This window comes from Bubalus kerabau, chromosome 19 (genome assembly GCF_029407905.1).
Source record: "Bubalus kerabau isolate K-KA32 ecotype Philippines breed swamp buffalo chromosome 19, PCC_UOA_SB_1v2, whole genome shotgun sequence".
NCBI lineage: Eukaryota > Metazoa > Chordata > Mammalia > Artiodactyla > Bovidae > Bubalus > Bubalus kerabau.
Window position 1 is genome coordinate 29,103,208 of NC_073642.1, and position 14,851 is coordinate 29,118,058.

General features: G+C 39.5%; 1 protein-coding gene across 7 annotated transcripts in view; it reads right to left on the reverse strand.

Annotated features, from left to right (window-relative positions):
* TJP1 (tight junction protein 1) overlaps window positions 1-14,851 on the reverse strand; it is a 260,747-nt gene that overhangs the window by 84,566 nt on the left and 161,330 nt on the right. For all 7 annotated transcript variants that reach the window (XM_055555709.1, XM_055555705.1, XM_055555704.1 and 4 more), the window contains one exon: window positions 395-451. In XM_055555709.1, coding sequence (XP_055411684.1) covers window positions 395-451 — 57 coding nt within the window. The remainder of the gene's footprint in view (window positions 1-394; window positions 452-14,851) is intronic.

Genomic DNA, 14,851 nt, shown 5'->3' on the forward strand with positions numbered 1-14,851 from the left:
ATTTTATTACTTGCATGACCTTGTTCAATTTTAAACCCCAAGCTTACAATACATACTTATATACTCAGAAACACTAAAACAGTTTACACATTTACACCAGCATACGGTGTCTTTTATCTGATCACTCAAAACTTAAAATATAAACCACTTGATTTCTTAAGTCATGACTGAAAACAGCAATATACAAATAACAACCGAAAGGATATATGAAAAAGTAATCATGCTCACTTTTGACCTTAATAAAGAATTTATTGCAACTCTGATTTTAAACAAAGGATTATAGAAAAGTTCTTCCCCTTTCTTCTGGCTTCCTGACATCTGGCTTTCCTCTATTGTTTTCAGAAACTGCCAGGATCCTGAGTTACTCGCAGATTATTTACTCAACAGAACTCACCCTGTGAAGTGTCACCGTGTGTTGTTCCCATATAGCTGTTTCCTCCATTGTTGTGTTCTGACAGAGGAAAAGAAAAACAGTTATCTTTTAAGAGAATGTCTTTCATAAAGTAGATGAGAACCTCTAGCAAACAATTTAGCACAGTAAAATACCAAAATCCATACTTTTAATATTAGGTACTCTGAAGAGCGCTTAATAATTACAGAAGTTTTTTGCTTGCTTCTGTTTTTGTTGTAAGAGACAGGAAAGTATACACAGGAACTTCCTTTGTTTTAACTTAATTTGGACAAACGCCACTCAACACTCACTTCAGGCCAGCTGAAATCAGTGTTCAAGCTAATTCTGCAAGTTAACAGTGACAGAAGTTAGAACAGCATTTTTAAAGTATCTAACAACATAAAAACATTTAAAAGCTTTCCTTACATTGTGCAAAGAAAGGAAACGACAAATACCTCTGAATTCAGTATTTATAAATATACATATTACAGGAAAACAGATTAAGACCATTCGATAGGTTTGGTCAGTGGTTGCTTCATAGGTTTGGTCAGTGGTTGCTTCAGTATCAGCTGAAACACTACTGCTCAACCTAGTTTCATTTTACTACAGAATTATCTTCACGTTTTGTTTATTACTCTAAAGAAAAAAAAGGGTGGGGCTTTTCTAGTATACATATCATGCACACAAGCCCATACCAAAAGAACAAACAATTCCACCCCTCTCAAAGAATCCCTGGGTAAAATAAGTGATGCGAGCGCCCAGAGCTGCTGTTGCTCAAACGTCCGTATAATTCAGGTTCTTCTGTCACAGCTTTTACTGAAGAGGGAAATAAATCACTATTTAAAGGATGGGCACTAAGGAATTTAGAGTAAATTTCTTATAAACTGGGTTCATTGCTCTTGGAAGTTTAAAGTAATTCAATCTCTTTTAATGTTATCATTCTCTGCAGCTGGGGTTGCTGAATATATATAGACATTGACAATTTGTCTAAAGGCTTTCCAGAGTTATCCAAAGGTAGGGTGGAAGGGAGAACGCTGAGCATGACGCTGCCAGGCCGTCGCTGTCACCCCGTGTTCTCGACGTCTGTGCCACAGGTGAGCTTTGCTAGCACACTGCTGTCATGAGCATCATGAGAAGGTATCCACCATGGGGCTGTGGGCCCACTTCTTTCCACAGCAAATTTAATCGAATATTAATGCCCCCTGAGAAAATGAATCCCTATAAAGAAAGCCCACTTCCCTAAATTCAGAGCCACTAGATTACCTTTCCTGCCAGATGAACAAGAGAGGCAAAGAAAGGATCCCTCTGTCCCCTCCCATAGATAAGAACTGTCCACTAACGTTTTGTTTCAATCTTGCAGTCAAGTGCAGCAAAACCTCCTTTTAATGAGACCTCTACTGGAAACAAAGCTGTTTTGTTTTTTAAAAAAATGACCAAGACCCATATATTTTAAAAAATTCCTCCATCAATGTGACACAGTGATGATAGGAGTAATTCTGCTAAACAGAAAGAGTCCTACTAAATTACACATTATAAAAATAATCTGCAACTGCCAGTTTGTCCAAGCTTAGCTGACTTATGAAAAATAAGAATTGCTTGCACGGCTCTAAGCTCATCATGCCTGGATCCACTTCTTTAATCAGCAGCACTGCTTTCAAATCCTTTCCTAACAAGGGCAAACTGAAAGTGATCTTATACCAGGAGAGAATCTCCATAACATAACCTTTGGAATGAAAATTTATTGTCCTGCATATAGTTTGAATGGCACATAGCTTTTCATTTTGTAAAAGAATATAAATCAGATGAGAAAATTCATTTAATGTGAAGGGAGGAAAAGTAAATTCTGAAACAGCTTGTATACTGTTACCCTCATTTTTAACAGGATCACTTTCAAACAGAGAAAAGTTTAAACATGAATAGGAAGACAAAGGATCTATAAAAGGATATACAGAATGTTAACATGATCATCTTCAAAGTGAGGGGACGATGGGGTATCTCTTCATTACGTTTTTTTTTCTTTTCTTTCTCCATTCCCAATCAGAATAAATTGCCAAATATTTTAAGACACATTCATTAGATCCCACTTTGAACTTCAAATGTCTATTTTTAACTTTGCTTTTAGGAAAAATCAAGTAATATTTAAAAGACTACGTTACTTATAAAAATTACTGTTAGAAAGGGGTTTATACAATAACGTCTTAATGTACAAGCTGCTGCTGCTAAGTCGCTTCAGTCGTGTCTGACTCTGTGCGACCCCATAGATGGCAGCCCACTAGTCTCCTCTGTCCCTGGGATTTCCAGGCAAGAACACTGGAGCGGGTTGCCATTTCCTTCTCCAATGCATGAAAGTGAAAAGTGAAAGTAAAGTCGCTCAGTCGTGCCCGACTCTTAGCGACCCCATGGACTGCAGCCGACCAGGCTCCTCCATCCCTGGGATTTTCCAGGCAAAGTACTGGAGTGGGGTGCCATTGCCTTCTCCGGAACAAGCTTCTAGATGAGTACAATAAGAGAAATTTCGATTATTTCACATAAGGGGAAAAATAAGAATTCTAAAACAATGGTTCTCAGCATTTTAATCAAAATTAGTATGTTTCTTCAGAAAAGCACACACCTCAACCAACTCAATGGATTCCCCAGAATGGGTAACACAGCAGCTCACTTCTCTGATAAAGCCGAACACAGCTCAATTCACCAGAGGGAGACCAGTGAACAAGACAGGGCCAACAGAGAATGAAATATGCAAAAGGATGTTCAGTTAGGCTCTTAGCCTACACACTAAACCAAGGAAATCTATAACATAGGCTGTTACGCCCGGCTCATCCTTATCGTTTCAAATACACAGAGGCACACGAGCATCCCCAGTTTAAACCACTGACCATGCCATGTCTCTCCACTCTCAGGCCTCTGGCTTCATGTCACTGGCAAAAGCAGCGAAACTATCCACTGCTATCTAACTAGGCAGATTTTATGAGGACTTCTGAAGGCACTGAGAGGTGAGTGGATGAAAACACAGATATGTGAGAATACAAATATAGTGAGTGAAGTACAACGGTAGACTCTTAGCTGATGAGATTCAAGTCCTCACTGTAATTCTTTCCACTTTGCTCTATTTGACCATAAAATGCTGAGGGGTGGGGAGAGCAGATTCTTAAAGTAAGTCACTCAGTTTTATGAAGGCTAAAACTGAAATAAAGCATTTTTAGTACTACTAAATTTGGTACTTCAGAAATGTTGATACTTTAGAAAAAGAAGGAAAGGGATTTTCTCCACTCCAGGATTGTCTCCTCTAGGGTAGAGAAAAAGAAACTGGGGCAGGCAGGCAGGAAAATTTATTTTCACTGTGAGCACTTCTCACTTAATAGTGTTCTGCTAAGTTCATCTACTACTTACTCAAATAAGTAATTTAAAAACATCATCCTTATTATAAAATTGCTTACTACTCATCATTTTTCTTACTGGAAAAAAACAAATGCATAATTGTGTAAGTCGCACAAGGATTTTCTGGTAAAGAGTCTCATTCCCCAAATATTCAGGCTTGTGGGGAGACCACAAGTAACAAAGTGTTGCTCCAATAAGAATGACTCCAGTACTATCACCCCTGTAATTCTGAAACATGCTGTTAAACAGAAAATGAAGAGGCCATGAACACCAAGATCAGAACCCAAGTCTGCCATTAAATAGGTAAATAACCTTAGTGTTCCCCATTTAGGGAATGGGATACATCAACTCAAGGAGAAAGCCCTGTGTAGCTCCAAAATCCTACTAGGCTGTAATTCCAATTCCAAACAGGCTGCAAATTCATTAATTAGGTAACCAGTGTGGGCATCAAGAACAGCGACACTCTTGGCCACTGGGCTCTGAGTTCTACACACAACTTCAAAATCAGCATCCACTGACCAGAATCCCAATTTCTGAAGGAGCAAAAAGCTGCATTTCAGAAAGTGCTAAGAGTTTGTTTGGTTTCTTTGTTCTAAGCTCCAGCTGGCAAAGATACTACTCAGATCACCAACTGTGAAGGGCTTCCTGCCAAAACTTCAGATCCTAATTTTAGGCGGCTTCACTGTCCTTTCAGCAGATTCCAAGTGGTGGAAAGACAGGAAGTTACAAGAATGGACAGGACAAGGAGAACCTATATCTGTTGTTGTTGTTCAATCACTAAGTCGTGTCTGACTCTTTGCGATCCCAAGGACTGCAGCACACCAGGCTTCCCTGTCCTTCACGAACTCCCAGAAGATGCTCAAACTCGTGTCCATTGAGTCAGTGATGCCATCCAACCACCTCATCCTCTGTTGGCCCCTTCTCCTTCTGCCTTCAATCCTTCCCAGTACCAGGGTCTTTTCCAGTGAGTCAGCTCTTTGCATCAGGTAGCCAAAGTACTGGAGCTTCAGCATCAGTCCTTCCAATGAATATTCAGAGTTGATTTCCTTAGGATGGACTGGTTTGATCTCCTTGCCATCCAAGGTACTCTCAAAGAGTCTTCTCCAACACCAAAGCTCAAAAGCATCAATTCTTAAGCTCTCAGCCTTCTTTATGGTCCAACTCTCAAATCCATACATGACTACTGGAAAAACTGTATCTTTGACTATACAGACCTCTGTTGGTAAAGTAATGTCTCTGCTTTTTAATACACTGTCTATGTTGATCATAGCTTTTCTTCCAAGGAGCAAGTGTCTTTTAGCTTCATGGCTACAGTCACCATCTGCAGTGATTTCAGAGCCCAAGAAAATAAAGTCTGTTGCTGTTTCCATTGTTTCCCCATCTATTTGCCACAAAGTGATGGGACCGGATGCCATGATCTTAGTTTTTTGAATGTTGACTTTTAAGCCAGCTTTTTCACTCCCTTCTTTCACCTTCATCAAGAGGCTCTTTAGTTCCTCTTTGCTTTCTGCCATTAAGGGTGGTGTCATCTGCAATCTGAGGTTATTGATATTTCTCCTGGCAATCTTGATTCCAGCCTGAGCTTCATCCAGTCTCACATTTCACATGATGCACTCTGCTATAAGGTAAATAAGCAGGGTAACAATATACAGCCTTGACACACTCTTTTCCAAATTTGGAACCATTTCTTTGTCCAGCTCTATCTGTTGCTTCTTGACCTGCATACAGGTTTGTCAAGAGGCAGGTCAGGTGGTCTGGTAGTCCCATCTCTTGAAGAATTTTCCACAGATTGTTGTGATCCACACAGTCAAAGGTTTCAGCATAGTCAATGAAACAGAAGTAGATGTTTTTCTGGAATTCTCTTGCTTTTTTCTATGATCCAACAGATGTTGGCAATTTGCTCTCTGGTTTGATTCCTCTGCCTTTTCTAAATCCAGCTTGTACATCTGGAAGTTCTTGGTTCACGTACTATTGAAGCCTAGCTTGAAGGATTTTCAGCATTACCTTGCTAGCTTGTGAAATGAGTGCAACCGTGTGGTAGTTTGAACGTTCTTTGGTATTGCCCTTCTTTGGGACTGGAAAGAAAACTGACCTTTTCCAGAACTGTTGTGACTGCTGAGTTTTCCAAATTTGCTGGCACACTGACTGTAGCATTTTAACAGCATCATCTTTTAGGATCTGAAATAGCTCAGCTGGAATTTCATCACCTTCACTCGCTTTGTTCATAGTGAGGCTTCTTAAGGCCCATTTGACTTCGCACTCCAGGATGTCTGGTTCTAGGTGAGCGAGCACACCATCGTGGTTACCTGGGTCATTAAGATCTTTTTTGTATAGTTCTTCTGTGTGTTCTTGCCACCACTTCTTAATAACTTCTGCTTTTGTTAGGTTCATACCATCTCCATCCTTTATTATGCCCATGGTTGCATGAAATGTTCCCTGAGTATCTCTAATTTTCTTGAGAGATCGCTAGTCTTTCCCATTCTATTGTTTTCTTCTATTTCTTTGCATTGTTCACTTAGGAAGGCTTTCTTATCTATCCTGGCTATTCTATGGAACTCTGCATTCAGATGCTTATATCTTTCCCTTTCGCCTTTGCCTTTCGTGTCTCTTTTCTCAGCTATTTGTAAGGCCTTCTCAGACAACCATTTTGCCTTTTTGCATTTCTTTTTCTTGGGGATGGTTTTGATCACTGCATTCTATACAGTGTCACAAACCTCTGTCCAGAGTTCTTTAGGCACTCTGTCTATGAGATCTAATCCCTTGAGTCTATTTGTCACTTCCACTGTATAATCATAGGGGATTTGATTTAGTTCATACCTGAATGGTCCAGTGGTTTTCCCTACTCGCTTCAATTTAAGTCTGAATTTTGCAATAAGGAGTTTATGATCTGAGCCACAGATCATGACGACCTATATCTGGGAGAAGACCAAATCCAGGATGGACTAAATTAAAAGTCAGTGTTCCCCAAATGTAGGAAAAATCTTAACTCCTTAACATTAACTGAGACATACAACCAGTCAAAACCTACCATCCTTATGGCTGTAATTTTAAAACAATCCATTCATTTATTCAATCCAGACTTTGATGCTAAGTGCTGTGGAGGTCAAGAATAGAACCCTCTCTTCCTCAGGGGCTCAAGGAGAAGGTTTAGAACACTAGATAAATGGTGCATATGAGGTGCCACAGCAGGTGGAGAGGACAAGGCTTGCTGAGAAGATAGGAGACTGAGTCCCCAAGACAGCAACATTTGAGTTTAGGCTTGAAGGATGACCAGGGAAGAAAGTGGGAAAAGATGGTTCCAGAGAGGAATCAGCATGTCAATAGGCTGCTGCTGCCGCACACAGAGCTGCTGCCATGCGGGTAAAAGAGCCACTGGAGCAGTACACCAAAGGCCTTGTGATGTCAGGCTAGCAACAGCGAGCTCAGCGGAAAGATACTAAGGACCCATTCTGACACCGTGACATGGAAGACAGAGTTGAGGCAGGGAGATCAATTAGAAAGTGGAAGTGAAGGAAGAGGAGCTAAAGATGATGGTGAGAGGCTTCTGAATTGGACAGCTGCATGAAAAAACCAGAAGAGATGACGAATTCAGTTTTAGTCCCCTTTAAGTTGAGGTGCCTGTGGAATACTGAAGCAGAGATAGGCAGTAGGCCGGTGGATACAGGAGATCTGGCATAGATAAGAATCTAGGAGTAATCTACAAAGTAGTTCTGAACCCAAGGGGAAAGCTCCAATTACCAAAGCACTAAGCTGACCCTGTGCAACATGAGTACTCCAAGGGGAAAAAGCAAGAACCACAGAGACTTGAGAAGGAACAGCCAGCAAGGAACTCACACAAAAATGTCTCTTGATAGTGAAGGACAGGGAAACTTGGAGTGCTGCATGCAGTCCATGGGGTCGCAAAGAGTTGGACACAGCTGAGAGACTGAACAACTGTCCAGAAAAGATGACAAAATAGAAAAATCAAGATATCATAAAAGAATACAATTTTCATGTATTTTTAAACTGTTGGATCTTTCCATGTCAAACATGTATTTAAAATAGTTTATTCAGGGCCATCTCTTAAATAAAGCACACTGAGCATTCTTTGCTGACGACCGTGGTCCTCACTAGGAAAACCAGGCAGTAAACAGCAGTCACACTCCGGTGGCTGCTACTGGGCTTTTTCCTCTCTGAGCAGAGCTGCTGCACTCAATTGTTTCTGAATTCTCCTCCGCTATGAAGTGTTGGGTTTCTCTCTTTTTTTTTCGGCCTTCCATCCAAAATAAAAATAGGAAGCAAGATCACCTATTGAGATAAGGTGAGCCAGAAACTTATGAAGTATAGCCTAAGTTTTAGTGAATAAAACAGATGCCCCCATCCTTCTTTGACCTTTTCTTGTTGTTGTTCAGTTGAGTCCAACTCTTTGCGACCCCATGGACTGTAGCCTGCCAGGCTCCTCTGTCCTTCGAATGCTCCAGGCAAGCATACTGGAGTGGGTAGCCAGGCCCTCCTCCAGGGGATCTTCTCGCACCAGGGATGGAACCTGTGTCTCCTATCTTGCATGCAGGTTCTTTACTGCTGAGCCACCAGGGAAGCCCCTTTGACCTTCAGTTAAGCATTTAATTTCAAATGTGATCACTGCTACACAAATGAAGTAAAAAGAAAGAGACTAGTGTACGTGCTAAAAAGTGGGGAAAAAAAACATTTGGATTGATCTGAAGGGCTGTTATGCAAACTTTCAAAACAGAGATGTCCTGTTCAAGAGATAATAAAAAAGTTAAATCTGAAGTCAAATGAAGAGCATCAGGAATTCAGCAAACCTCACAAATACAAGATAAGAACCCACTTAAGTGTAAGAACTAAAAATAAAGATCCAAGTAACCAGCAGCAACTGAACCTCAACTGAACCTCTCAACCTCAACTGAAAGTAACAAAACATCCAACACTCTGCTATTTCAACTTCAGCTAAATTTTCTAATACTTTGTTGTGTACACTCCTTGGCTGAGAATTTAGGAGACATCAGATACTGTTTGATGAGATGGATAGGATTTAAAAATATCAAGAGCTAGAAAAAAGATGTAAGCAGACCTAGAATTTTTCTGGTTGATCAAAGTTTAAGTTTACAGATAAATTGCCTATTTGCTGCTGTCCTAAGATCCAAGTGAAAGAATATCAGCTAATTAAGTCACCATTAACCATTATAGGTACACGAAGGGATAGTTACAGCACTCCCCAAAAAATCAGTGCTTTCCAGTTATTGGCAATAAAACTTCTTACGCTGACATTTTCTAGTGACTGAAGATGGATAAAAGACCTTTCAAAACTTTTTCCAGGTAGAAAGGGAAGGGAAAGGGGCCGCAGAGATGGGGAAGTGGTATTTCTGAGTGTTCTCTGTGCACCAGTCCTGCTTTATGGTACATTATCCTCCACACACTCAAGTCCTAGAGAGAGGGATGAGTAAAAAAAGCAAACTGCTTTGTGTGTACACTAGGAGTGAATAAATGCACTGAAGATAATCAGAGGTGGGTTTCTATTGCTATAAATAAGAAAAGGAAGGAGAATAAACTGAACTGTATGACATGAGACCAGACTCTGAGGTATCAGTATAAACCCATGGTTTAAATACACATGTAGACAGATAAAGAAGAAAAAGAATCCTGTAGATCCACACATACACCCCTACTTCCCAGCTGTCTGCTGAGAGCCTAGCAGCACGAAAAGCCCAACAGCAATGAGCACGGCTAGCACAGAGACTGTAACTTTTAAATACTGGTCTCTAGTAAAACAAACTAGAATTTCTCAGAGAAGGGGTTGGCTGCAGGGTTGGGTCAGAGAAAATTCAGGATGAACCTGGAGTATCATGCAGCATTAGAAATGAAAGGACTGCTCAAAAAGTTATGGGAATTTGTCAAGAGAACACAGGAATCAGCAGCAAAGAGTTTCTAGAGGACAAATCTGGAATAACTTGAGCAACAAAATAATGATAATAATAGATTTTTAACCCATAAAATAACCCATGAATCCATATGATGTAATCAAATATGAAAATGGGAAAGGGACAGCTCTTTGTTAAGAGTGGAACTTCAATTAACAAATGTGAAAAAAAAAAAAGGAAGAAAAGAAAGAAAAAAAAATGTGGAAGGAAAGGGGGCTACAGAATTACCATCAAGCAAACTCCACCAATTGCTGCAGATGAAGATCCACCCAGAGAGGATAAAACTGGTGGGTGAGTGCTTGAGGATTAACATGATTAGCACAGCCTCAAATCTTCTCCTCCAAAATATTTATAAATTAGAAATATAATAACTTTCCAGGAGAGAACATCGTTGTAACCAAAGTAAACATTACCAACAGTAGGATGTATCACATTATGAACTCCTTGACATGGTGTACAACATGATATCAAATATTTTATAGTATTCTTGCCAAAAATGCACCATCTCATCCCAGTGATGAAAACACAACAGAAACCAAACTAAAGAACGTGCAAGTCGCTCAGTTGTGTCCAACTCTTTGTGACCATACAGTCTAAGGAATTCTCCAGGCCAGAATACTGGAGAGGGTAGCTGTTTCCCTTCTCCAGGGGATCTTCCCAATCTGGGATCGAACCCAGGTCTCCCACACTGCAGAGGGCTTCTTTACCAGCTGCGCCACTAGGGAAGCCCAAGAATACTGGAGTGGGTAGCCTATCCCCTCTCCAGGGATCTTCCCAACCCAGGAATTGAACCAGGGTCTCCTGCATTGCAGGGAGATTCTTTACCAACTGAGTTACCAGGGGAGCAAAACCAAACTAAAGGGCAGTCTAAAAAATAATCAGTTCTTTTCAAAAAGTCATTAACAGAGGGAAAACTGAGGATCTGTTACAGATTCAAAGACACCAAAACAAAGTTAACAACTAAACACAAAGTGGAATCCTAGAAGAGAAAAAGGATGAACTAACAAAGTTCAAATGTGGTCTGTCATTTAGTTATTATTGGATCGATGTCCATTTCTTATCCTTGATAGATGTTCTACAGTTACAGTTATGGGAAATGTAGGGTGAGTAGAATGAAAGATACAACTCTAGTATTTTTACAACTTTTCTCTAACATTAACTCAAAATTTAAAAGTTTTTCCATAAACAGAGACACCTTACAAACCGAGAAAGAATGTACAAGCACTTAATTTCTAAAACATACAAACAACTCATGCAACTCAATATAAAAAAAAAAAAATCCAATCAAAAAACAGGCAGAAGACCTAAACAGGCATTTCTCCAAAGACATACAGGTGGGCAACAGACACATGAAAAGATGCTCAACCTCACTAATTGTTAGAGAAATGCAAATCAAAACTACAATGAGGTATCACCTCACACCTGTCAGAATGGCCATCATCAAAAAAATCTACAAACAATAATTGCGAGAGGGAGATACTTGCATGAACCCAGACTGTCATACAGTGAGGTCAAAGAAAAACAAATATATAGTATAGTTTATATGCCCAATCTAGAAAAATGATACAAATGAATTTACTCGCAAAGTAGAAATAGAAACAAAGATATAGAAAACAAACCTATGCACAGCAAAGGGGGATGGGGATGGGATGATCTGGGGGATTAGGACTGACATAGATACACTATTGATACTATGTAGATTGGTATAAAAATGGCAACCCACTCCAGTGTTCTTGCCTGGAGAATCCCAGGGACAGAGGAGCCTGATGGGCTGCTGTCTATGGGGTCGCACAGAGTCCAACACGACTGAAGCAACTTAGCAGCAGCAGCAGCAGATTGGTATAAAGTAGATAACTAATGAGAACCTATTATATAGCACAGGGAACTCTACTCAATGCTCTGTGGTGACTTAAATGGGAAGGAAATCCAAAAAAGGGATACATGTGTATGTCTAGCTGAGTCACTGTGCTATACAATAGAAAGTAACACATTGTAAAGCAATTATACTCTAATAAAAATTAAACAAACATCACCCTAAAAACAGAGCTACCACATAATCCTGCAACCCCACTCTTGGGCATATATACAGGGATTAAAAGATACATACCATTATATATTAAAATAAACAGGGGCCTACTGTATAGTACAGGGAACTGCAATAGCAGGATCAGCAATAGCTCATAGTAACCTATAATGTAAAAGAATCTGCAGCTAAACACTTGAAACTTGATATTATAAACCACTGTAGTTATATTAAAAGTAAATATTCACAGAGCCGAAAAAAAATAGAAGAAAGAGGAATGATAATGACAAGAGTTAAGGAGCTGAAGATTGCTGGTACCAAAAAAAAGGTCATCTTGATCACATCTGCTTTGAGCAGAACATCTAAGAAGTCACATTCTGAACTATCATATATAGGCAAATTCATCAAATTCCTAACAAAACCAAAATTATTCTTCCTTTAGATGATAAAATAAAGAAAATAATCAACTCACTGAAGGAACCTGAATGGGTAATTAATATATCAGTTTTGTGGAGTTTCTTATTATTCATTCTCCTCACTAAACCACTATTTGATTTTCAAAAAAAAAAAAAAAAAAGGTTTCAGAAAATCTTTTCAATTTCTAAATAATAAAATATGTGAAAAACTATGCTATTTTTCTAACAAAGCACTTAATGATAAAACAGCAAATTTGTACAAATGTGTACACTACACATTTCTTTAAAAGGTCACATCTTTAAAATCAGCCTCCTTACTCCACCTCAATCCTCACACTAGACAAATCACAATGTCTGAGGTAAGGTCTCAGCTGCTTAGCCTCATGCAGGCTCACTCCCCTGGGCCAGACAGCTCACTAAAATTAAGGTGAAAGCAGCAACAGATCAGGTTCAGTGAGAAGGAAGTAAATGCACCAGTTAGAATGACAGCTACTGGGTAGCTTAAGACTTCTTCCATACACAACAGAGAAGCAGCATGTTTGTTTTCACATAAAACTGGGCTTTTAAAGTAACCTTCGAAGTTTCATTTTACCTCAGACTTTCCAACCTGTGGAGCCTCTGGGCCTTCTCTTCTGTGTCAGTGGTCCCCTATCAGAAACATCCTGCCATCAAGAAGCTCATTCATCGAGCCGGACTTCCATTCCAGTAAATGCTTCATCCACTGCTTACAATCTTTTTATAACCTTATACTCCTATTTCCAGGGCAAATCTATATTACTTTTTAGCTATAGCCACTTGGGGCTCTTATAGGCATAGTGCCTTTTTAACCTGCTTCACTAAGCTTGTTTCAAATATAAAAGCTTAATAAGCAAGTTTTAAATGTAGAAAAATAATCTGCAAATATCTAACACACACACACACACACACACACATATATATATAGTATTCACATTCAGAAAACACAAAAGAATTCCTATCAACAAAGATAGAGCACCTAACAGAGAAGATGGACTGGGGGCTTGAGGGGAGCACTTCAAACAAGGGGACATCAAAATGGTCAGTAAACATGTGGAAAAAGTGCTCTACTTCCCTACTCAACAGGGTAATACAAATTGAAAACACAACTAAATGCACACACAACCACACAGGAAGCTTGAGAAAAAAAAAACAAAAAAAAACCAGTAATGAACACTCTAATCAGAACTCGGCATTGGTGAGAGTGCAAACTGGTACCATGGCTTTGGGAAACTGGAAAAACTAAGCTTGTTGGATGATCAATCAATAGAAACATGTCCATATATGCACAAGAATTTATGTATAAGGATGTTCACAAAAGCACTATTTTTAACAGTCAAAAACCAGAAACAATCTACAATAATCTAGATGCCCACCAATGATGCAACATTCAGTCAATGGAATATTACAGCCATGAAATGAATAAACTCAACCTACACAATCCCTGGTGGCTTGGACGGCAAAGAATCTGTCTGCAATGAAGGAGACCTGGGTTCTATCCCTGGGCCGGGAAGATCCCCTGGAGAAGGACATGGCTACCCATGCCAGTATTCTTGCCTGGAGAATCCCATGGACAGAGGAGCCTGGCAGGCTACAGTACATGGGGTTGCAAGAGTCACACACAACTGAGCAATTAATACACATAAGTAAATATGGATGAACGCTGCTCAATACTGGACAAAAGAAGCCACACATAAGAACATGTTTCCATTTAAGTTTAATAACAGGTTAAAAAAAAAACAAAAAACACCACAGAAGAAAAGCTACTGGGGGAAACTATCCCTATCAAGTTATGGCCTCTGAAGAAAGACTCATCATAAGATGCACCCACAATTAATGGTGTGACACTGAGGCATAAGTAAATAGACCAGTGGAATAATGGAAAAATTCTTAAACAGAAAGTAAAGTCGCTCAGTCGTGTTCGACTCTTTGCAACCCCATGGACTATAGCCTACCAGGCTCCTCCGTCCACGCAATTTTCCTCCATGGAGTACTGGAGTGGGTTGCCATTTCCTTCTCCAGAGGATTTTCCTGACTCAGGGATCGAACCCAGGTCTCCCACATTGCAGGCAGATGCTTTACCATCTGAGCCATCTGGGAAACCCTACCTTCCAATAAATGGAAAATCAGTGTGTGAAAAAGGTAATGTCTCAAGTCACTGAAACAGAGATGCACTTTTTAATAAACGCTGCTAGAACATCTGGGCTGTCACGTGGAAAAAACATATATTAGATTTATATCTCACCAAGCACAAGAATAACCTTCCAATAAACTTAGAGATCTAAATGTAAAAAATGAAATGAGAGATATACTAGAAGAAAACTTGAGTGGATTCCTCTTTAATGATGGTGTAGGCAAAGGCTTTCTAAGAATAACTCAATACGTAAGGGATATAAAATAAATTTAAGTACACAAAAAATTTTTAAAGTATGCCTGACCAAAATAGAAACATGAATATTTTCATTTCTTTAATTATGACTGAGTCTGAACATTGTTTCAAACTTTAATATCCTTTTTGTGAAATATCTTTTTCCCATTTTTTAATTGAGCTTTTGTTCTTCTCCCTGCAGTTTTGGATTTCTTTATGTATTAGAGCCACTGGCTCTCATACTCGGAAGCGTGGTAGCTTCTCACACTTCCAAGTGTGAGAGCCAGTATGAGCCAGTATATCTAATACATAAAGAAATCCAAAACTGCAGGGAGAAGAACA